This window comes from Heterocephalus glaber, unplaced genomic scaffold (assembly GCF_053883595.1).
Source record: "Heterocephalus glaber isolate CG9 unplaced genomic scaffold, H.glaber_assembly_v1.0 deba00001687, whole genome shotgun sequence".
Lineage (NCBI taxonomy): Eukaryota > Metazoa > Chordata > Mammalia > Rodentia > Bathyergidae > Heterocephalus > Heterocephalus glaber.
In genome coordinates this window covers 2,407,932-2,432,174 of record NW_028258412.1, presented here as the reverse complement: position 1 = coordinate 2,432,174, position 24,243 = coordinate 2,407,932, and the positions used below count along the sequence as shown (strand labels likewise).

Here is a 24,243-nt window from a genome sequence, read left to right as displayed (position 1 = left end):
AGCAGCCTGCTCCACTAAGATGCCTCGGAAGGCCTTGGCATGTCACCTCTCTGTTCATCTGCACAGCAGACCGACCCTTCAGTCACTGCTCTTTCTTGCCTATTTTACAGGCAAGGAAACTGAGGCCCAGAAAGCTTAAGTTATTTGCTCAAGGCCACCATGGCAAATATGGCCACACTAATAACACCCACCCTATATGCTCTGGAAACTCACTTCTCCCCATCCAGGGATGGAGTCTGGTCCCTGCCACCCCTGAAGCTTATAATCAAAAGGACATAGTACAAGTGACATAGCTCAGAAAAGGCAACGCAGCCTCCACTGTCATCACGGGAAACGAAGCCCCCATGACATGAGCCAGCCTGACCGGCCCAGCTGCAGAGACCAGAGGCCAGGTGCAGAGAGGAGATGCCAAGCTGGTTCTGTCTATGTCAGCCTCCCACTGCCCCTGCATCAGCCACCATCTAACTGCAGCCACAGGGGAGACCCTAGCGGGAACACCACTGGGTCCCCCCAAAGTGCAGGTGCTCAAAAGCCCAGGGAAAGAAAAAGTGACAGTGGTTTAAGCCATGGAGGTGGGGGCTTGTGTGCCACACAGTGGGTAACTGAAGGGCTGCAGAGCAACCACATGCTGAGTCCTTGCTTCAATTTGAGCCCAGGTCTGTGTCACCAGGACTGTGCTCCAACCCTGCCCTGCACTGTCCTTAGCCCTCGGGACCTTCTGATAAGCTGTGGAAAGAGCACTGGACTGAGTCCAGAGCTCAATTCTGGCTCTGAATTTGCCCTTCACTGGCACAGAAATGTCTTTGTGTGTCATTTTGGGAAGGGGCATAGCTGCTCACAGTGTGGCTTCTTCAGTCACCAAAAGGACTTAACACCCACAACCAGCCCGCTTCCAGGGCAGCTTCAACACTGAGGGCCAGAGCAGACAGCAAGAGTGCTCTGTGCAGGAGAGAGCCCCAGCTTGCTGAGCGCCTGCTCTGTGCCAAGCACTGCATGTTCACTGTCTGGCTACAGAATGGAGGCAGAAGATGGGTGGGTCATTGTCATTTTGCAGACAAGGAAACTGAGGCCTGGAACAGCAAAAAAAAGTCACTCATGTGGGGTTTGTCACACAGCCAGGAGCTCAGGACTTAAATGCATCCTGTTCAATTCTTTGTCCAAGCTTCTCTGTGCCCGAGCCCTGTCCTAACTGAGTAAGCGACTGCAGAGCCTCTGCTCACCACCACTACAAATTCCCAGCACCACTACCCATGTCGGGGCCACTTCCTGCCAAAGGGGAGCAGCACGAGCTCAGGTGAGCTGCTGTCTGGAGCTCGAGGAACAGCCCAGGCCATAGGCCCTGGTGAGCAGCACAGCAGCCAGTATCAAGCGCCCTGGTGTTCCCTGCCTGCTGGGTGCTGCTGGTCCTCAAAGTCCCTCCCACTGCCTTTGTGAGGGACCCATCAGTAATTGAGAGCCCGAGAGACATGATGATGCTGCATTATAGAGGGGAGGAGGGGTGCAGCCCTCTGCCACCACAAGGGCAGGCTGCCTGAGAGCCAAAGGCCAATTGTGCCCAGCCTCTTCAAACAAGTGTCACTGTCATCAACCAGCTCAGCCTGGGAACCAGCTGGCCAGCCAAACAAGAGGGAGGCCCACAGGAGCTGAGTGGCCCTTATTCAGTGCCTTTTGTCTGTCGTCCTGCTGCCTGGCCGGCCCCTCCCTCCCCTGCCAATGTGGCAGGCTCACTTCTCATCTCACTTCTGTTCTGTGGCCACCTCCCCACCTTTCAGAGCACCTGAGAAGTGTCAGTCAACAAATGTTTACTGAGCACATACTATGTATGGGGCCCCATGCTAGGTCCTAGGCTGCAGCAATGAGCAGAAGCAGATGGGGCCTCTGTGTGCAAACAGTTCAATCCCAGAGGGGGAGATCATTGGTTTTTAGTAATCCAGTAGTTAATAATCTTCACAAAAAGTAAATGTGGCAGAAGCTGTTCTAGATACCCTAGCAAGGATACTAGGCCTCACCCAGGGGCCAGGGTTCTGATGGAGGGGGAACTTGGGAGCCAAGAGCTGAGGGCTCAGCAAGGGAAGCAGGGCAAGGGACAGAGACAAACCCACTGCACCAGGACCTTGCAGGCACAGCAAGGGAGAAAAGCTGGAGATAGCACAGCACACAGCACAGTGGCTGCACAAGAGGCTGGAGCAGTGAGTGAGCCAAGGCCAGGTGGGAGCTGCTCCCAGCTCACCTGTGCGGCCAGAAGAAGCCCTGGTGAAAAGCCAGCCCAACATACCAGGAGAGACCCCTCCAGCTGTGATGGGACCAGACCAACATCAGAGAGAATGGGAAGGAGGAGAAGCCAGGTTCCCCCCGGGAAACACCTGGTGGCTTCTGGGACAGAGGTGGTATCCAATCAGATGAGCTGACTGGAAGGCAAGGTCCCCTGGGGAGAGCCAGCCCCAGCTGTGGCTCTGGGACAAAAGCCCCATGCTATGATTCCGTGGCCCAACCTGACACTCCCCAGGGGCCATCTGTCTCCCAGCCATGAACTGCTGCCCTTTGCAGGTCATACTGGAATAAGGGGGCCTTTGAGCCCGACCTACCTGAGTTCCAGTCCAAGCCTGGCCAGTCTCCCTGCACACCCTGAGTGAGCTCTCCTGGAGGTACCTCAGTTTCCCCAGCTGCAGAACAGGGCTGAGTTTGTCAAAGGGAGTGAAACTAGTAGCACATGCTAAAGGCTAGGGATAGGCCTGGCATGACAGGGTGCTTCCCACATGGCTGCCAGCCCCATCCCCACAGAACTGGGCACCAGGGGGCCAATTTTAGGAGCAGCACGTGAGCAGCAAGGGGAGCAGAGAGCACAGCTGGCCGCCAGCCATCCCAGGGGCCAAAGTGACAAAGTATCCCCTTGGCCCTCCCAGCCTTGGGCCCTTCTCTGACCAGGGCCTGGCCCTCCTCAGCAGACAAGCCTGCCATGCCTCTAAGCAGCAAGGACATCATGGGTGAACTGGACCCCTGGGGTCCTTTGGGTGGTGTCAATGGTACCCACCATGCCAGCCTCACACATCCCTCCACCAGCATGGCCAGGCAGCATCGCAAGCAAGCTTGGCTGCCTTTTCCTCTCTGCCTGGGCTTGTGGGGCAGGGCAAGTCCATCCCTGTCCTCCAGGCTGAGCAGGAAATGGTTGCCCTAGACAACCAAGAAGCCTACATGGGAGGTGCCTACCTGCGATTGCCCATCCTGGGCCAAAAGAATAGCTCAAATAGGGCAGAGCCCTTAGAATTCAGGACTGCTCCCTCCAAAAGAGCCACAGCTATGAGCACAGTAGGCAAGAAGAGCCCTGGTCCCCACCAAAGCCTGAGAACCTTAGGATCAGACAGCCCTGCACTCTTACACTTCCCAGCTGTGTGCCCTTGGGCAGGTCATGCCACCTCTCTGAGCCAGGACTCCCTCATCTGAACAAATGACAAAGGCCCCCTTAAGACATTGTTCTGAATATTTATTTAGATCCTGGAGTGGAGACTCAGTACAGAAAGTGAGTGCTAGGGAATCATTGCTACCCTACCCCCACCCAAAGGCTTTCAACCAAACTCCAAGCAAGATGGGAGCTCTGGGCAGGCATGGGAACAGAAGAGTGGCATGGCCTGGGTTGTGTCTAAGCAGGGCTATGTTGGTGGCTGGACAGGGAGACTGCATGAGGTTAAAAGCAGAAATCAAGCTGGTTGCAGTGATACATGCCTGTAATCCTAGCTACTCAGGAGGCAGAGGCAGGAGGATCACTAAGAGGTTCCAGCCCACCTTGGGAAACATAACAAGACCCTCTCTCAAAAAGAAGAAAAAAAGCTGGGGACACAGCTCAGTGGGGAATACTCACAAAATCAAGGTGAAACCAAATGTAAGAGGCTGAGTGGCTGTAGTAGTGTGGGGTGGGCCTGTGGGACATGCCAGGTCTCCACAGCACTGTTAAACTGCTTTTCTTTCTTTTTATCTTATTTTAACCCCACCCCAACTCAAGTGGACGGAGAATTTCCTCAGAGGCTTTCCTCTATAAACTCTGTGTGTGTGTGTGTGTCTGTGTGTGTGTGTGTGTGTGTGTATACACACACCTGAACACACACTCCTAGGACAGGCAATGTCTCTTAGGATGAGGTCAAAACAATGTGAAAGCCCCAAGTTTGGAGTCCCTAGCCTGTGGTTCAGGGTAGCGCTGGGCAGGCACAGCCAGAAGCGTCACCCTATGAAACTCACCCAAGTGACTGTTCCTCACTTGTGTCTGCTGTAATGACCAGCAAAGGCAAGAGGGTCTCTTCCTGAGTTCTGTGAGTCGGAGCTGTCACCCCTGAGGTGTGCTCATGAGCACCCTTGACTTTACAGCCCAGAAGACAGGAGGCTGGGTGCCTGCAAATGGCATCTCAAGTGGGGATGGCCTTGAGGGACTGAGCACTCCACTGTGGCCCTGTGGGGAGTTGGCATCAGAACTGAGCTGAACGGAGCACCAGGGGCTCAGGAGGGAGGAAGTGCGGTCCCTGAGGCTGTGCCAGGAGCTCAGGGGGACCTGGACCCACAACCCATCACTTGCATCCACTACGTGTCTGGTCCTGAGGAACGTGTCTTCTGTGACAGTTCTTGCTCCTCCCAGATTGTGCCAAAGAAGCAGTGCCGTCATCTGATCTGTAAGCACTCAGCACAGGGCCCCCCGGGAAAACAAGGGACTCAGCCCTCATCCCAGAAGGCGCCAGCTGTGTGACACCAGGGAGGTGACCTGCCCTCTATCTCTGGGCCCTGTTTCCTTATCTACAGAGACAGAGGAAAGTCGATATATAGGAAGTCTATCGTGCACCAGCTCTTCTGCTCCACACTTTCTGACTCACTGAATCCTCACAAGAGGCCTGCTAAGTGGGTACTAGCATGAGTCCCATTGTGCAGAGGAGGAAACTGAGGCTCAGACCTGCCGAGGCCAACTCACCCAGCAGGTGGGCCCCCAACTTGTGTGAGGCATTGTTTTTCTCACTGGATTGTTGCCTGAGTCTGATCGGATCACAGACATCACTGAGGTGTAAGTGCTTCTGAAACCATCAAACACTAAACCCACACTAGCAGTGGCTGTTATTCCTTTATGGGTTCAAAAACCAGTGTGGTTATATGGCCCCACATCTCCCCACAGGGATGATACGGGTTTTATAGAATAGGATCAGGGCTTTCAAACTCAGCTAAGGAAGCCAGGCACACGGGGAGGAGAGTATCATTTTAATGAAAAAAAAAGCCTTGATTAATGAAAATGATTCTTAATATATTTCAAAATGATCTGTTATGACACAAAGCAAAGACATTTATATACGACTGTGAAATTCTTAATAGCTGATTTTAGAACAACCTATTATGAAACCTTCCAAAGCAGAATGTATAGTGAGTAAATCATCAGGCGGGGCCTCCAGGCAGACAGACAGCCGCTCTTCTTAAAATAATTTAGAAGGTGGGTGGGAGGGGAGGAGGGGAGGAATTATTGCCATAATCATGTATTAATAAGATATTTATAAATGTGACTTTCTCTTTTATCATCACAGGACAGGGGACATGGACAGGGCAGGTCCTGAGCCCACATCAGAGGGGATGCCCCCTGACCTCATCCCAGGAGAGAAAGGAATTGCCCTGGGTTCCTTCCCTTCTCTGGTGACAGACTGCCAGGCCAGGGGGCTCCCATTGTCTCTGCTGTGTCAACTTGCAAAGAGGGTGCAAGGGTGAGCATGGACACTGGAAAGCAGGTCCCAGGCATCCCGTCCACAGTACTGGCCCTCTCCCCAGGCCCTGCAGAGAAGTGCGGGAAGGAGTAATCCTAGGGGACCTGGCTGCTGTGTTCAGGCAAAGGGCTGTCTCACCCTCACCAAGGACTGGCTCAGTGACACCAATCCTTCAAGCTGCCTTCTATTGAGGGTTTCCTGGTGCTGGTCATTATGGATGACCTCCCTGCCACACCTCCCTGTCCTGTATGTGTCACCCATATGTGTCCCAGGCTTTCGCTACAGTGCCTCTCTGTGCCCCTCTGTTTTCTCCGGCTGCAGGAGCAGGCTCGGTCCATGGGAAGCAGTGCAGGTGCTGGGATGCCCCAACCCCAGCAGCAGGAGGGGTGGATAAGTCCCCAGCTACCTCGCGCCTCTAGGACCCAGGGTCCTGGGAGTCTCCCCAGGCCCTCCACGGGCCTGAGCCCCAAGTGCCCAAATCTAAACTGCTCCCTAATTCAGCTTGTCCACCTGCCTTCCCTTCCCATCTGGCTCCCCTAACCTCTTCCAGGGTCCACTGGAGTCCTCTCCCAAATAAACTACATATCCCAAAATCTTTTTCTGGAGCCTGCTTCTGGAGAGCACAGCCTAAATCCCTTTCCTTGTCCTTAGTCCACTCAGTGCTCACATCACCCCTCCTTTTAACCCACAGGAAGAGGATACAGAAGCTCAGTGAAGTTTAGTTTGAACCCAGATCTGGGAGCCTATGCCCCGCAGTTCAGGCACCAATGCCTTTTGGCCTCAGTCGTCCCATCTGCTAAGTGGGTTTGCTTCCTTCCACACATTCCCAAGCCAGGATGTCCAGGACCCATTAGGAACTTCCATGCCTGACTGCTCTGTGCTATACACCAGCACAGCCTCAACTGTCACCGGTGAACACAGACAGCTGGTGATTTCAAGTTCAGAAATCTCATCTCTCCCAAAATGGCAAACTCTCAAGAAGGGACAGTATCCTCACCACCTCTTCTTTTCCAGCTTCTGTCCAGCACAGAACTAGGCACAAAATCAATGCTGATTCATCTCAGTGATTAGGGTGGCTCTTGTGAAAATGCTCACAAGGATATCTGAAGTCCTTAGCTTGGGATCAATGGCATGATGCAAGAAACAAATAATTGCCCCAGTTTCTCACAGTTTAGCCTATTCGAAGTGACTCTCTATTGCTGACACAATCCAAGAAAATCAGAGTGGTCCCCATACTCCACCCAAGCCAAAAATAAGAACCCTGCCTCCTCAGTAAACACCCACTGAGAACAGACCAATATGGCAGCCTGAGCCTTCTGGGAACAACAGCCTTTCCTGACAAGTGTGGTTTGGGCAGTGTTGTCAGTCAAAGAGCCCATCCTATCAAGGCAAAGAAAATGGTCACATGCACCAATCAGATACTAGTATATTCATAGTCCTTTATGAATTTGGAAGACAAGCTCCTGCCTTTCCTTCCTCCCAGTAGAAATCAGTAACCCCAGAGTGGGGAAGGTTTGCAGGAATCCCTCTAGTCTGGCCAGTCCACACGCTCAGGATGAAGGGAGTCTCATTTCTGGGCCTGGGGAAAGGGGCCTGTGCTGAGACGTACTCTGGGAAAACCCAGATGGCTCCTCTCTACTGCCTGTGAAGCTGTTAGGAGCACAGATTCTGGAGCTAGATGGATGAGGTTCTGATCCCAGCTTTGCCACTTCCTTGCTGTGCAACCTTGAACAAGTCATCTAACCTCTCTGCACCCCTGTTTTCTTTTCTATAAAGTGGAGTAACAATAACACCCACCTGTTGGCTTTGCTGGACAGATTTCATGAGTGAATATATATAAAATGCCTGGAACATGGCCAGGTGTACAATCGGTGCAAAGTAAATGTTGGTTCCTCCTGGTGTGGTTACTATGGCTACCATTATATCTTAAGTAGTATGTGATGCTTCTCTCTGAGGTCCTTTCTAGTTTTAAAGTGCTACAATGACATCAAAAGGGAAATCTCACTCCAGGTAGCTGTATCTGGAATAGCCTCCTGATTCCACGGGTTCCAGTAGTTCCTGAACGTCTAAGGCCAAGTGTATCCATTTGGTGAAAGCTACAGATTCCATCTCTCTACAGAACAACACACATCCTCCCATTTCAGCATCTATCCTGACTCCCCGTGGTGAGTTCAGCAGTGGCCCACACAAGTAATGTCCACATCCTCACCCCTGCTGCTCATGAATATGACTGAGAAAAAGCGTCTTTGCAGGGTTACCCAAGTGAGCCCCAAACCCAGAAGTAAGGATGCTTAGAAGAGGTACAAGGTGGTGCAACACAGAGGAAAAGACCACAAGAAGCCAGAAGCAGAGACTAGGGTGATGTGGCCACAGGGCAAATAATGACCAGAGCCACCCAGCAGAAACTGGAAAAGGCAAGGATAGATTCTCCCCTACAGCTTCTGAGGGAGTGCGGCCCTGCTCACACCTTGACTTCAGGCTTCTGCCCCCCAGAGCTGTGAAAAGCTGTTGTTCTTAGCCATCAAGGTTGTGGTAATTTATTACAGCAGTTTGAGAAACAAACACACCCTGAAATACATACAGAAAACCCTTGCTTGGGGGTGGGGGTGTTGGGACCTGGGCCCAGTTAAAAACTTCTATTGCAAGCTGGGCATAGTGACACTCACCTGTAATCCCAGCACTATTAGAGGCTGAGGCAGGAGAATCACAAGTTCTAGCCCAACCTGGGCAACTTAAAAGACTATGTCTCAAACACAAAATAAAGGGCTGGGGATGTAGCTCAGTGCAAAGCCCCTGGATTGAATCCACAGTACCACAAAACAAAACCACCCTCTCATGCAGTTCCTGTGGTTTGAATGTGTCCCCCAAAAGGTCGTGCTTTGGAAATCAAGGGCCTAACACAGCATTGTTGAGAGGTCAGCCTTTGGGAGCCAAATGGACCGGGAGGCTTCTGCCCTCATCTATGGACTAATCTACTCAGGAAATCATGGCTTCACAGCTTCTGGAGAAGAGGTTATATTATGAAAGGGGACACTTTCCGGCATACTCCCTCTCTGTCTCACCATGGGACGCATCTACTACACCACACACGACTAAGCAAGAATGCCTCATTGGATGCCAGCGCTATGCTCTTGAGCTTCCCACCCTCCAGAACCATGAGCCAAATAACTTCTACTCTTGATAAATCATTGAGTCCCAGATGCTTTTTCATAGCAACAGAAAATGGGCTAAGATACTGATTCAACTCCTAAATTTCACGTACGAGAAAACTGAGCCTAGAGAGACAGACATCTGACTTGCTTAAGGTCATACAACAAGTAGGGGTTACAAGTGGGTTTCTCTTTTGTTTTTTCATTGCCATTTTATAGTTGTACATATTTATGGAGTGCAATTTTATGTTTTAATACACACACATTGTGTACATGTACAAATCAAGATAGGCAGAGCTTAACGGCATTAGTTACTAACAGAGCTGGATTTCTGGTATCTTTCCCTGACCTGGCTGATGTGAGGAGGGCAGAGGAATTTCCCAGAGCACAATCAAACAAGTGGGTGGTGCAGAGGCACAAAGACCCTGGAGCACTGTGCCCTTCCATGGAAATGGTACAGAATAGGGGTCAGCAAACTTTTTCTGTAAAGGGACAACTAATAATTACATTCTACTTTGCAGGCTATGAAATCTCTGAGTAAAAGCACCCATAGACATGGACATGGCCAGGCTCCAATAAAACTTTAATTATGGGCTCTATAATTTGACTACTGTATAATTTTCATGTGTCCTGACATATTATTCTGACACACACACATATATATAACATATATATATATTTCTTCATAGAATGGAAATGTACAAACTATTCCTAGTTTGCAGTCAGCATAAAAGTAGAGAGCGGACTGATGAGGGTTAGGGGCTGTGGCGGGGGACCCCTGTGTGGATGAGTCAGGTGCAGAGGTGGAGGCTCTGATGGGGGACTAGAGTGATGCAGGAAGCAGAGACCAGGTTGGAGAGGAGACCAGAGTCTTACTCCCTGGTACCCACAGACCAGGTGGGCCTCAGTGACTGGGAACTGAGATAGAAACATCACAGCCCCCTGGGCAAAGTGGCAGTGACATCGTAACAGCCAAGGCACTAGAACAGCTCATGGCTGAATTTTGGGAGAGTAAGTGACATTTGCCCAGGCAAGCATGTCTGTCCTTGGCTTGGACCAACTGTGCAATTCCAACCCTATCTCCCCCTGACTCAGCATGACTTCTAGAAGTTTCTAGAATCAAATCAATGGGTTACTATGTGTGGCTCAAATGAATGGTAATCAAAGGAAGGAGACACAAGACCTACAAATGTGGAAATGGCAGAAATGATGGCCGTTGTTTCCCCAAGGATGTTGCCATCCCTTAGGGAACAAACCAGACACTACCAGAGTCACCAGACTTCAGTTCACAAACAAGTTCGCTCCACAAGTAAGTTTCAACTCTATATCCTGAGCCCAAAGAAAGTGGGCCCCTGCTGGAAGGAGCTAGGCGAAGTCACAATTACCATGCAAGGCCCCTGTACCCCATGAGGCAGGAGCCACAATGTTTCTGATCCCTACTTTCTCCCCCAGAACCTTGTGCAGTGCCAAAGAAAGCACAGAAAAGACCAGCTAGGGAGGTGAGGAGCCTTGAATGCCAAGTCAAGGGATTTCATTTGATTTAGCAGGTGAGGGAAAACCCCAGGAAGAATCTATACAGGAGAACAGCACAATGGCTCAGTGTTCTAGAACAGGCCCAGTGGTCACAATAGAAATGGAGAGAAGGAGGAGTAAAAGTATTGACAAGGAGCCTATTCCAATAGTCCAAGCACAAAAATGTTAAAGGAAAATACCCTGTCTAAGTGATAATAGTAAAGATAAAGACAGAATAGAAATGATGCTACTGAGAATATCTACAGGCATAGTGAATGACTGGGTAGGAAGAGAAGGGTACCAGGGTGAATGCAGCCATTTAGGAGGCCAGAGTTTGAAGAGGGGTCATCAGCAAACAGGCAATTACAGGGCAGAACAAAGAGGGCATGATCAACCTTAGGGCACATAGTGGGGACACCTCCCCGATGCCTATGGGGAAACAGCAGCTTCATTGCTGGCCTCCCCCTTCTCACACATACACAACAGCTGCTTGGCCCAAACTCTAGCCATGTATGGATGGCCACTTACATTCAAAATAATTAAAATTAAATGCTATTAAAACTTCAATTTCTTGTTCAAACTGGTTACATTTTGAATGCTCTGTAGTCACATATAGCTGGTGGCCACTGCTGCAGACAACACAGAAAACATCTCCATTACTGCAGAAAATTCTTTGCACAATGCTGGGCTAGGTCTGTTTGCAAACTCCAATCCATGTCTGTCTCACCATCCCTGGTTTCACAGCCTCCCAAAGAGGAGCCCCAGAGCCATGGATAGCGACAGACTGACCCTGTCCCCACCTCGCTGAGAGAAAGGCCTTGTCAGACAACTGCCAAAGGAGACAGCTGGCCGCCCAGGTGGGCCGAGCAGCAGGGACGTACCTTTGCAGGCACCCGCAGCACCGAGGTGGTATATGGCCGCCAGCACCCGCCAAATGGCCCGCTGCTCACCCTCTGTGATGCCCAGTGTCTCCATGGCACCCTGGAGCTGGGCAAAGGCTGCCACATCCTTCTGCTTGTCTTCAGGCTGAGAGCAAAGGGAGCAAAGAAAAAGAGACCATCATGACAGAGAAAATGCAAATTCATGACTTGAAGCCAGGGTCAGTCTTGGAGGACTTGCAGTCAGTTTATTACCACAGTAAATTATCCATGATTAAGCTAAGGAGTGTTGGCATCCAAACTCAGAATGCTGGGAAAATTATAAAAATCACTTCAGTGTGACTCTGGGATACAAGGTGGTTTCTATTCATTTCCATGTGCATTCAGGACAGATTTATTGAGACACTACTTTGTGCTAAGTCTAGTCCAGAGCTACAAAGATTAAGCATACCCAGATCTTGACTTTGAGGTCATCGCAAGGTAAAAATGGAAAGATTCACAAAAGGAATGAAGTGGGAACAGGCTAGGTGGGAGACTCCAGATCTAAGTGAGAACCACAAGCTTTCGATATCCTACAAGATGAGACAAAACTGTCATTGACATTTGAAAGATAAATAGGCAATGTTGACCAATTTAATGTAACAGAGGTCCTGATAGGCAAAGGAAGCCACATAAGCAAAGATTTTTGGAGACAGCATGTTATTTTGGGAGGCAGATCAGACAGAAAAGGGCAGGAAGGCAGCAAGAAGCCAGCAGATCAGAGATTGAAGGTCTCAGGCACAATATTAAAGGGCACGGACTTTAAACTCCAGCCATGGTTGGCAAGTACTGACACTGATCTGTGCTTCTATATCCATTCCTGGGCCCATGCAGACATCATTAATTGACTAGGATCTCACATCAAGCCAGTGAGCCCAGATTCATTTCAGGACATCATCTGCCTTAGTAACCAAAATGGAAAGTGACTGCCATCCCCAGAACAGAAGTGGGAAACTGCCAAAGTATTTTTTTAAGCAGGAGTAAAGAGAAAAATGACATGATCAAATGTGTATGAGTTGTAGAGTTTTTGATGTATTTTTTCAGATTCATGATCTCAATTATGTTTGATTGAATATTAAAATGAGTTTGAAACTCCTGTGCACATGCCATCTGGCCAAGGCAACTCAGCCCAAAAGCCTGCAGGGTAGAGGAAGTGAGCCGGGAACAGGAATTCTGTTGCCAATAATCCACTAGCAGATAGTGAGAGGCTGGCTTGCAGTGGACCTGCTCAGAGAACTTAGGTGATGAGCCATGGTCTGTTGAAGCTGACAGGTCCTTGAATTTTATAAAGTCCCATGCTCAGAGATGATACAATACTTGCCTAAGGTCACACAGCAAATTCAACATCAGATACAAGACTAAAAGCAGGCTTTTCTGACTCTAATTCCAAGCCATTTGTCTCTTCCACTCAAGCCACTCTACTAACTAACTGGGAAACCTGTAAGCATCATTGACCAATTGGGACGACATCAGAGCATGTGGTGACATTGAGAGATTCACTATGGAAACATTTCAATAATAGTAAAAGCATGATCCACTGATCCATCATATTTCTGGGCCACCACAGGACCACAAAATCCCTAGCAACCAGAAGCTCAACCTAGCAACCACAGCTGCTCCGCTGGAGCCAGCAGAGGGAAGGAAGGCAGGCGTCTTACCAACATGCTCTCTGGTATTTATGAGATTTCAAAGTAGCAGAGAAAGGACACTGGGAGGACAGCAGCAACACACCTATTATGGCACCACTGTCAGCTATGAGCATTTGATTTTAAATTACAGGTGGACTCCATCATCCGCCACTTAGCTAAGGCAAAGGGAAGAATGGAAAAACATCCGCAAAACCTCATTTGCTTCTTTTGGTCCCCCACAGCCCCATGTCTCTTAGGAAACACAAAACATGGATCAACAAATATGTATGTTTCTGGTCCAAAATGACTAGGGTCAAAAATTAGTTTTATAAACTTGTAGAAAACTAACTTCTTCAAATGCCTATACACAGCACCTGAGAAAAGCTGCTCCTTGGATCTAAACTAAAATAACTTCAGTGAGTGGAACACATCAACACATGGCCAAATATCTATCAAGAGGAGAGGAGATTCACAAAGAGTGCTCTGCTCAGAGCATAGCAATCAAGTTCTATGCAACAATGAAGAAGACTGAGCCACTGACACAAGCAAACACACACAGGAATTCCATGGGCTCCATGCGGTGTCAAAGAAGTCAGACTCAAAAGGTCACTGTCTCCATCTGTTTTCTGTTGCTATTTTAAAAAATTGAGGCTAGGAGATTTATAAAGAATGGGCTTTATATGGCCCATGGTTTTAGAGGCTGAGAAGTCCAAAGCATGGTGCTGGCACCTGGTAAGGGTCTTCTCGCTGCATGATAATGTGGCAGAGAGCATCCCATGGTGAGGCAGAGCGAGCTTGCTAGCTTGGCTTCCTCTTCTTTCCCTGTAGACTATCAATACCATTGTGAGGTAATGACCCTCCTGGCTTCATCTAACCCTAATTATCCCCCTAATGCATCTTAAATACCATTAACATGAACTCAAGCTGGACATGGTGACACAGTACTCTAGGAGGCTGAGGCAGGAGGATTACAAGTTCAAGCACAACATGGGCGACTTAGCAAGTTAGTAAGACCCTCTGTCAAAATAAAAAACAAAACAAGGCTGGGATGTAGTTCAGCTCAAAGGCCCTGGGCCCATTCCCAAATATGGAAAAAACACACACACACACACACACACACACACACACACACACACACAGTGTGATACCATCTACACGAAGCCCAAGAATAGACAAAACACGGGGTAAGAGATGTCAGGTGATGACTCTGCATGGAGTCACCTGTGCTGAGGACCACCTAGGAGGGGGCTCTGGAAACCTTTGGCAGAAGGAGGACTATTTAACATCTTGATCTGGAGGGAGGTGTTTGCCAATGTGTTTTAGAATATAAATATCTCTGAGTTATTCATTTAAAACTAGCATAATTTGTACACTTTCCTGTATGTTTTACTTCAATTTTCTAAAAAAAAAAATTAGCGTATGAAAAAGAAACTAATTGCAAGATGCTTGAGGTTTGTCTGGTGCAATCAAAATCTCAAGGTCAACTGAAGATTGCAAGCAATTTTGTGGGAAAAAAATCTAAAATATTCTCTTTATTTTCAACTGAGCTGAGTTTAGCACACTGAGGGGACTCCTAAGATGCAGTGAGAGGCCAGGCCTGGATTTGGAGCAGACAGAACCAGACACAGTCTCCACTCTGCACTCCCAACCATGTGGCTTTGCCTATGTCTCTTGTGCCTGCATGGAGGGCCAGTTTCTGCTTTTTAAAATGGAAATAATAGTCCACTGTCCACAAGGACCAAGTGAGTCTCTGTAAAGCACTCAGCACATTCAGCAGGCATACAGTGGTGTTCAATAAATGCTGGTCTCCACTCACTACCGCCTCTATCCCTGCAGGCCTCTGCCTACATAGCTCCACCTTCCAAGGACACCTTACCCACTGTTGCCCAAGTTCATGCCCTGGCGCCAAAGGAAGTAAATCACACCTGGCCCTGTCCTCCAGGGACTCCCAGTCCTCTAAGGGACACAAATGTGCCAAAAGATGATGACACACAAAATGAGTCCCACAGGCTGGAGACTGGGCTGGGCGTGGGGGTGCTTCCTGGAGGAAATAGTAAGGAAGCAAGTTGTGGAGGGCCAACAGAAGAAGCAGGGCAGAGCAGGTGCTGGGGAGCAGTTAGGGTCTCAGACAGAAGGGCAGGCTGGGGAGCAAGGGTTGAGCCCAGGAACTCTGAGGCAGTGGGTCGCAGGCCTGCAAGCAGACCCCAGGCCACAAGATCAGGTGTGCAGCCGGATGTGGCCCTCTGGTGCAGTGGAGCTTCCCTAGGCCTCCCTCCCACATGAGCTCGGTGGGTCCTCTGGCAGGGCTGGGCTGGAGCAACCCACTCACAGGCATGGAACCTAGCACTCCCTCCAGGGCCAGCAGGGCTCCCTGCACCCATCTCCAAAACCAACCTGCAGGGCCTTCCCACCCTTCCACCTCCTGTACCCACAGCCAGCTCTGGGAGGAAAACTCTGGATACCAACTCAACCCATTCTGAAGAGAAACACCCCATGGAGGCTGCAGGGGGTGAGCCTCATGGAGAGCTCTGGAGGCAGGCAGATGCCCACCAGAGCCAGGAACCCTGTGTCCCTTCCTGAGAGGTTCCACCCTCTGGCCCGCTGTCTCCAGTCCAGCTTCCCCTCTGCACAGGTGGAGTCTGCCCTGGGGAGGAGAAAACCATTCACTGAGCACTCAATACATCCTACCAGGTGCATCTACCCAACAAAGCAGGGTGGGTCTCTCCAACTGAGAAGAGTAAACCAAGGCTCAGAGAGGCAAAGACACAGGTCCAAGGCCACCCAGCTGGGGAAGGTCCAAGTCTTTCTATGTCAGACACTCCAAGAGACCCATCCTTGGAGCCACTCTCTGAATTAGGTGCCCTCCTTCCCAGTTTACAGGTGGAAAATTGAGGCTGCTGAGAGGTTAAGTGACCTGAGGACACACAGTGGGTCAGAACCCAGAGCACATGGCCTCTGTCACAATGTGGGACCAAAGTGACAGAGTACAAAGAACAAAAGTGTCAGATGCAGAGTCAGGCACACCTGGATCCTCACCCTTGCTCCTGCCACTAAAAGGCTGTGTGCCCTTGGGCAAGTGATTTCACCTCTCTGGGCCTGGCTCCTCCTCCTGAAAGACAGATATATCATAATCCCTACCTCAAAAGACAGTTTTGGATCAAGCACACAGGAACTCCGGGTGGAGCCCCTGGCCAAGAGGATGATTCCCAACACTCCCTTTTGGAGACCATTCCTCCTCCGCAGTTCACAACTGGGTCATAAAAACTAAATGCACCTCAGGCTGAAGCCTGAGATGAGACAGCCAGAAGCAAACTGCTGGGGGCAGGAGGATGATGATGATGATGATGGTGATGATGATGACAATGACCATGGCTACTGGGCACTTCTTTAAAACTCAGGCTAGGATGCAGAACAATAAATTATAGAGAAGAAAATACTGAAATAGGAAAGCTTTGTGATTTCAAATGTGCCCTGGTGCCTAGCAGATTGCAATTAAGTTTCACCTAAAATCTGAACACTGGTGGGCAGCACTAGAGTCAGCCCCTGAGGGAAGTCTCAGCACTTCCACAGATCTGCCCTTGCCCACCCTGTGCTACAGCCACACTGAACCATCTGCCGTCTCCCACCTCCACCTCTTGTCGGGGGCTCAGTGTTGCAGGAATGCTCACCCAGGTCCAGCTCCTGGCCACCTCCTCCAGGCAGCCTTCCCTGATATGCTCCCTTCTCTGCCCCTGACTAGCCTCAGCCTGGGCACATGCCCCTCTGCACAGAAGGACCAGCTAAGGTGGCCACAGCATGCTTCACCCAAGAACCAGACATGAGGTCTGTGACCACAGAGACCCAGCTAAGTAAGTACTTGGCACCTAAAAACTCAATAAATAGCCATTGATGGATGTGACACTGAGTTGCCCCTGATGTCCCCAGGTAAGAGCCATAGATCCTGGGTTACAGTGTGCCCCTCACTGAGCTGGGTCCACACTGCTGCTTATCACAGATCTAAGGACCCCAGTGCCCAGGCTAGCTGAAGGATGGGTGTCCTGAACATTCTAACCCCTTCTGCAGGTCTTCTGGGACCCCCAGCCAATGTGCTCGCTCCCAGGACCCACGAATAGGGTCCTAAGGAGACATGAAATCCCGAGGACTAGTAAAAGAATACAGCAGTGGGAAATGACAGTGTAAAGAATAGATCTCCACCAACCACAGTAGCCAAAGACTAGAACATTGAAAAGATCCTGTTTTAGTAAACTTGTGGTGAGTTTGGTGTGTTCATTTGATCATTCACTCAACAAACATTTATTTTGTACTTGCTGCATGCATGCCTGAAGGCTAGGCCTGATGTTTTTGGCAGTGAATAAGACTAATAAGAACCCCAATCTCATGAAACTTAGGGCTGAGGGGAGACAGACTAAGTAAACAAACAGTGTCATGCAAGATGAGAAATGGTTACCGAGGAGACAGCAGGAAAGACACTAGCAGGAGGCATCTCTTTAGACAGGGGTGGAAGCCAAAGATAGTTATGGGCTCTCGGGACAGACGCACAAATGTACCTAGTACCGCAGGGTAACCAATGTCATAAAGGTTCTAAACCATGTAACTGGGCCACATTAGGAAAACAGTTCAGGAAATCAGGGCTCCTCTGTGAACAGATAAACAAAGGCTAACTGTTTAGTATATAAGAAAGTCCTGATGCTTGGTTGGGTGAGAGTGCAAGCCCCACCCATCCTCCCTTTACTCATTCTTAGACCCTAGATGGTCCCCCTCCTCCGGGCAGCCTCCCCTGGTACACACAGGGCTCTCCAGGCCTTCCCAAGCAATATTTAGGTGCTAAAAACTATTTGCATTTGCTCTGAGACTCCATTTTAACTAAGCATCCTGTAATATTATGATTCATTAAATCTGATAACCATGGGGACTCCTACTTAGTACTAAGTCCCATGCTTGGGGGCATCAGCTAACAACAGATCCCTTTAAAGAGACAGAACCTAGACCACCCAATCCTGGGAACTTGCCCAAGCTTGTTTCAAAGACCTGAGACTTTATTTTTGTTTTTTGAGGGCAAAGAAAACATTCTCTTGGTACCTGCCAGGTATGAGAGAGAGAACAAAGGAAGCTCCCCCTAGTTCCTATAAATCAATTGGTCTAAAAATAAAAAACATTTCATGGGAATATTCTAGGAGAAAAAAAGGAAATCTACTTCCAAGGCTTCCTCTGTGTGGACTCACACTGTTCCGGGTTCCTGGGCGAAGACTGTTAACAAACAGGGCAGGCTGGAGAAGCTCAGTGGAGCCCTCCTGGCCCTTTCCTCCTCAAAATCACCCAGAAAACAAATAACACTGGCTGGCTTAAATGGATACATGCGTCCAGACCTATCCAATAAATGAGGAAACCAATGATGGATGGCTTCCCATTCTTCTACCTTCATGGTCAAGATCTGGGCACAGGAAAGAACAATAAGAAAGAACATACTGCAGCTACCCCCAATGGAGAGGCTGTCAGGAACAGGAAGAATGAATTTAAAGATGGGGAGCTCTGTCCCCTCATCCACTGCAGAAACAGACTCCACTCCAGGGATTCTCAAAGTGGGGTTCCCAGGCCAGCAGTAGCAGCAGCAGCTGGAAACCTCTGAGTTATGCAGAGAGATGCTCAGGCTGCACCCCAGCGGTGCCTGATTGGCTGCTGTGCAGGACACCCAGCAATGCCAGCACACAGAGACAACATGGTTAAGGGCGTCAGTGGGAGCATGTGTGTTTAGAAGCTTTATCAAGCTAAAATTGACAAAGGATAAACTGCTCGTCTTAAAATGTACAATCTAATAAGTTCTGACACATACAATTTCCCCCCTCATCCACGAGAGACACACTGCAGGCCCTCCAGTGGATGCCTGCAACTGTAGACAGTAACAGATCCCACACAGACTGTGTCTACACCTACACACATGCACCAAGGAGAAAGCTAGGCCCAGAAAGAGATTAACAATAGTTAATCGCAAACTAGAACAATTCAAACAATATACTATAATAAAAATTTATGTGAATGTGGTGTCTGTCATCTCTGTTTTTTTCAAGATATCTTAGCCAGGGATAGTGACACATGCCAGTAATTCCAGTACTCAGGAGGCTAAGGTTGGAGGATCTTGAGCTCCAGGCCAGTCTGGACAACTTAGTGAGACTGTCTCAAAATATAGACAGATGACAGAGATGGGGGGGGCGCTGGCATGTGCAAGGCTCTGGGTTCAATCCTCAACAATGCAAAAAAATAAATAAATAAAAATCTCACTGTACCGTGTTCACCCTTCCTCTTGTGCTGATGTGAGATGACACTGCGCCTGCATGCTGAGCTGAAGTGAGGGGAACAGCAAAGGCACTGTGAGGTAAGACCAGGGCCAAGCACAGGGGTCACTTGAACACAAACATTGTGATCTGACAATTGATCTGATAACCAGGATACTGCTAAGTGACTAATGGACCAGTAGAAGATACACTGGACAAGGGGATGATTCACATCCTCTGCAGGATGGACCAGGAGTGTGCAAGTTTTTATCTACTACTCAAAATGACACACAATTTAAAACCTATGAGTTGTTCGTTTCCGGAACTTTCCATTTAGGATTTTGGGATCATGGTTGACCATGGGTAACTGAAACTATGGAAAGCAAAATTGTGGCTAAGAATGGTCTACTGTACACTTATGAAACCATCATCACACGAGGTCACTGAATATGTCTGTCATTCCCAAAAGCTCCTCTTTGTAATCTTCTCCCACCACACCTCCTGCCCCGCCCAATCCCAGGCAAACATTGACCTGTCTTTATCACTGTAGATTAGTGTTCATTTCCTATTAGTCTGGAATTTTTCACTCAGTACAATTATTTTGAGAGCCACTCTTGTTCTTGTATCAGTGATTCATCCATTTTTATTCCTGAGTAGTTTCCATTGTATGGCCACATTCAATATCCTCGCTGACTGACCTGCTAATAGACATTTAGACAGTTTCCAGGTTGGAGCTATTACAAATGAAACTGATACAAAGTTTTATGTGGACATACACTTTTATTTGCATACATAAATATTTAGAATAGAATGGAATGTTACATAAGAGGTATGTGTTTAGCTTTTTTAGATAGCTACCAAACTGTTTTCCAAAGTGGTTGTAGTATTTTGCATTCACACTAGCAATGTAGAAAAATCCTAGTTACCCTCAAATTACCATTAGCACTTTTTAAATTTAGCCATTTTAATAATCAGGTAGTGGCATCTCATTGTGGCTTTAAGCTTGAACTTCTTTAATTAATGACTACTGATTTTAGTATATTCTCCTGTGCTTACTTGCTTTCCACTTATCTTTGGAAGAGTATATGGTCAATCTTTTGCCCAACTTTTGTGTCAAGTTGTTTTATTTATAAGTTTTGAGAGTTATTTTTATATTCTGGACACAAATCCCTCATCAAACGTGTATTTTCTCCCAGTGAGTGGCTTGTCTACTCATCTAATAGTGTCTTTTACAGAACAGAAGTTCTTAATTTTCATGATGTTAGTTTGCTGTCTTATGGGCTATGATTTTGGTGTTCCATCTAGGAAATCTTTATCAAACCCAAGGTTGTTGTGGAGATTTCTCTCCTAGAACTTTTATGGTTTTTAGTTTTACATTTAGGTCTACCTCTGAGCCACTTCTGGTCAATTTTTATATATAGTGTGAGATGTAGCTTGAAATGAATTTTTTTTGGCATGGGATTATGTAATTACTCCAGCACCATTTACTTCCCAGACTTGTATGTTTGGAAAGAGGCTTTGGAGAAGAATGATTTACTCACTTCCACCTGGTAAACTCATACTCACTCTTCAAAACTCAGGTCAAATGTCCTCTTGAGTAAAGAGCCTTCCTGGTTGAGGCCTACTAGCTCTTTCAATTACCTCCTGGTGCCTTAAGTATCTCATGCAACCTCTAGGAACTTCTTATTGCACATGATTGTATTTACTTCCGTGTCTGCCTTTCCTGCTATGGTGAAAATTCATAGCTAAACTGAAGGGAGGAGAGGGCTCAGAAAACAATTGTTAAAATATAAACTAATAAAATATCAAGAAGGGAATCATTGGGCTCGAGATTTAGCTCAGTGGTGCCACTGGCTGCCTCGCAAGCGCAAGGTCCAGAGTTCGATCCCTGGTACCAAAAAATTAAGAAGGGAATCATTTAGCTTTTTTAAGCAATTGAGTACACATCTCTCAAGGTCCCACTCAGAGACCAAGTGCAGTGCTCACTTTGGCAGCACAGATACTGAAACAGAGACCAAGTACATCAGGAAACCTCTCTGACCACCTCCCCTCTCTTGGCACCATTGGGATTTGCCCTGGGGGCTGGTTTAGCCAAGCCTTGCACTCAGTGCTCTCAGTGCACCTTCACACTTCATCCTCGAATTGACCCATAAGACAGACTGCTGCTACCAACATCACTTAACCAAAGAAGATTCAGCAGTTCCAAGAGGTTAAATTCCCTGCCTCAGGTCCTATACCTAGTAAGTATCAGAGCCAGGGATTAAGCAAAGATAATCTGATGCCAGATGATCTCTTACCTCCGTGCATACCACTTCTCAGTTCCCTTTTTCTTCCCCTCACCAGGCCAGGCCCTGCAAAGGCAGCCACAGCCTCTTCCATATGACCAGCCCTTGCCAACGGCAGTGACAAAGGAAATGAGTGGCACAGAGGACCCTCCAGGCCCCTGCACCTGGCCTAGGGATACAGATGCACACCCCGCCCTGCAGGGCACCAACTTACCTTAGACCACATGCCCATGCCGAAGGAGCTGCTGTCTGCCATCTGGTACAGGTACAGCTCTGTCCTGCAGGCAGAGAAGGGCCCAGGGGTCAGAGAGGGCTGCCCATACAGTGGCCTGCACAGCAGGCCTTCCCTCAGTGTAGGACTCCACCCAGAATGCCAGGCAACCCCAATGGCTCCCCTGAGCCATGGCCCATCAAGTCTGACCCAGGACATTCCAGAAGAGATGGTGTAGAGTCAGATCAAGGCAGTAGGCCCAACTCCAGGTCGTCGGCTGGGTGACCATGCACACAGATCACACACGACCCTCACCATCATGAATGAGGCCTTGCCGTGTGCCACATTGTACCACTGCTTTGACCCCCACCCAGCAGAACTGGAGGTGAACTCAAGGTGCTCTGAGTTACATTCCAGCCTTTTTTAAAAGGTTTTTCTTTTTTTAATTTTAAGATAGGGTCTCCTAAGCCACTAAATTTGTCCAACCTGGGCTTGAATCTGTGCTCCTCCTGCCTCATCTTCCCAGAGAGCTGGGATTACAGGCCTGTATCACCATGCCTGGCTCAATAGTCCAATCTTACCCCCACCTTACAGATGACAAAATGGAGGCACTAGGACTTAGCTCCTCATCCACAGCTTCACAGACAGCAACACTTAGTCAAGTATTTGCCTCCTAGAGCCTGACCCCTATGTGGTCCTGCCCCATGCCTACTCTCAGGCCTCAGGCTGCATGGGCAAAGTGTCATGAGGCTCAGGCCTCTTCAGTTTCCTTGAGAACCTGCAGCTGGGCCTCTCCCCAGGCCTGAAGGGTGTGAAGCAGAGCTGGAGCACAGCGATGTCCTTCCCACACACATGTTCCACAAGCATGCAGAGCACACTCGGCAGACCAGGCAGTTCTCTCTTCTGAGCATCATGTGCTTCCTCTGAAATGGTCGTATTCCCTCGCCTTACTGCTCTAAATGAGCTATCTGTAGTCTGTCTCTCTGTTCCTCACACCCCCTCCATTCGCTGGAAAGTCAATTTGATGAACAATTGAAAAGCATCTATCCTACCGAGTGCCAATTCCCAAGCTAGGGAGTGACTGGGAGGCAGAAAGGAGTAAGGGGATCCCTGATTCAGGAATCTCATAGTCAATCCAGTGAAGAAGACAGATCTGTCCACCCCAGCATGACAGGTGCTGAAACAGAAGCACATTCCAGGCATCAACATGGAATAAAAGAGAACCTGAGGAGCAAAAATCAAGCAATGCTCCTTTAAAAAAAAAAAAAGAAAAGGGCTAGGGATTTAGCTCAGTGGTTTTGCAGCCTGCCTTACAAGCACAAAGACCTGAGTTTGATACCCAGTACCAAAAAAAAAAAGGATTTGGACTAGGGTTTTTAGGAGTTTACCACATGAGTGTCTGGGAGAAAGTAAAGACACGAGTGAAAGTAGAAACTAGTTTTTATCCTTTGGAAGCTTTCTGATGGTGGTGCCCCCACCCTGGTAGCAGCAGAGGTGGAGACTGGGAAATAGCATGGGGCCACTACTGAGCCTCCAGAATGCCTGTGACCTGCTCTGGGGTCTGAGTAGCTTCACACTGTTCTCTCCACTCTCCCGGAGCCCAGGCTGCAGCAGGGGAGCTGCATGTGCCCCTCAGTGTTGTGAGAGTGGAAAAAACAGGGGACCCAGGAGGGGCACCCTCTCCCCAAGGCCACAGGGCTGGAAAGTGGGTTCCAAACCCTCCTGTCCGGAGTCACACATTGTGCCTTCCTGTGTCACATCCCCAGTGTGCACCCCACGTGGTGCCCACTGCCCTGACTCAGTATTTCAGTGCTCAAAGCAAGGAATGCATACTGCAGAGGAAGAAACCGAGGCTCAGAGAGGCCCACCTGCAGCAAAGCCAGTGTCAAGCACACATCCCTCTGACCCAAAAGCCAATTCTTCCCAAGGAATCCCTGGTCAGGGGCAGAGGACACATGGGATAAAAATCCTCCCAAAATAACCGCAAACCCACACAAAACATGCAGCACTGAGGATTGCTGCCTGTTCACACTTTGACCCCAATAGCACTTTGGGGTAGACAGAATTACACCGGGTTTACAGGTGAGCAGAGGCCCAGAGAGGTGATGTCATTAGTCCATGATCACACAACCAGCAAGCAGAGGAGCCAGGGTACAAATGTGCAAAGCCTGGGCCCAGAATCTGTGGTCCTATCACTGGGCTCTACCGGGCAAGCCAAGTGCTTCCTTCTGTGGGTTCCGCAGGTCTTGCAGAAGCTTCCTCAGTCCCTAGTCACTCTGTTCTGAAAACTGGAACTGCCTCTCTGACCTGGCCTCTCTCTGCAGGTATAGTGGTCTCTCCAGTCTAAGCCTGGGCTCAGGACAGGTTGAGTCTACCATCCAAATGGGGTGGAAGGCAGGGAGTATCAAGGGGCATGGAGGAGCACACTGCAAATCATCACCTTGCACATGGGAAAGGGCAGCTTGCTCCTCCCCTGGGCCTTTATTAGATCCTGGTTGATGTTGATGACAGAGGAGGAAACTGAAGTTCAGTCAGAGAAAGCCACATGTCCA

The 24,243-nt window shown here is 48.9% G+C and overlaps 1 protein-coding gene across 4 annotated transcripts in view; it reads right to left on the bottom strand.

Annotated features, from left to right (window-relative positions):
• Myo18b (myosin XVIIIB) overlaps window positions 1–24,243 on the bottom strand; it is a 280,964-nt gene that overhangs the window by 226,608 nt on the left and 30,113 nt on the right. For all 4 annotated transcript variants that reach the window (XR_015446186.1, XM_087198064.1, XM_087198065.1 and 1 more), the window contains exons 11-12: window positions 21,695–21,758; window positions 11,263–11,407 (exon numbers count right to left, since the gene is read on the bottom strand). Coding sequence is in view for 3 of the 4 variants with exons in the window: in XM_087198064.1 (XP_087054190.1) it covers window positions 11,263–11,407; window positions 21,695–21,758 (209 nt within the window). In the remaining variant the exon portion in view is untranslated. The remainder of the gene's footprint in view (window positions 1–11,262; window positions 11,408–21,694; window positions 21,759–24,243) is intronic.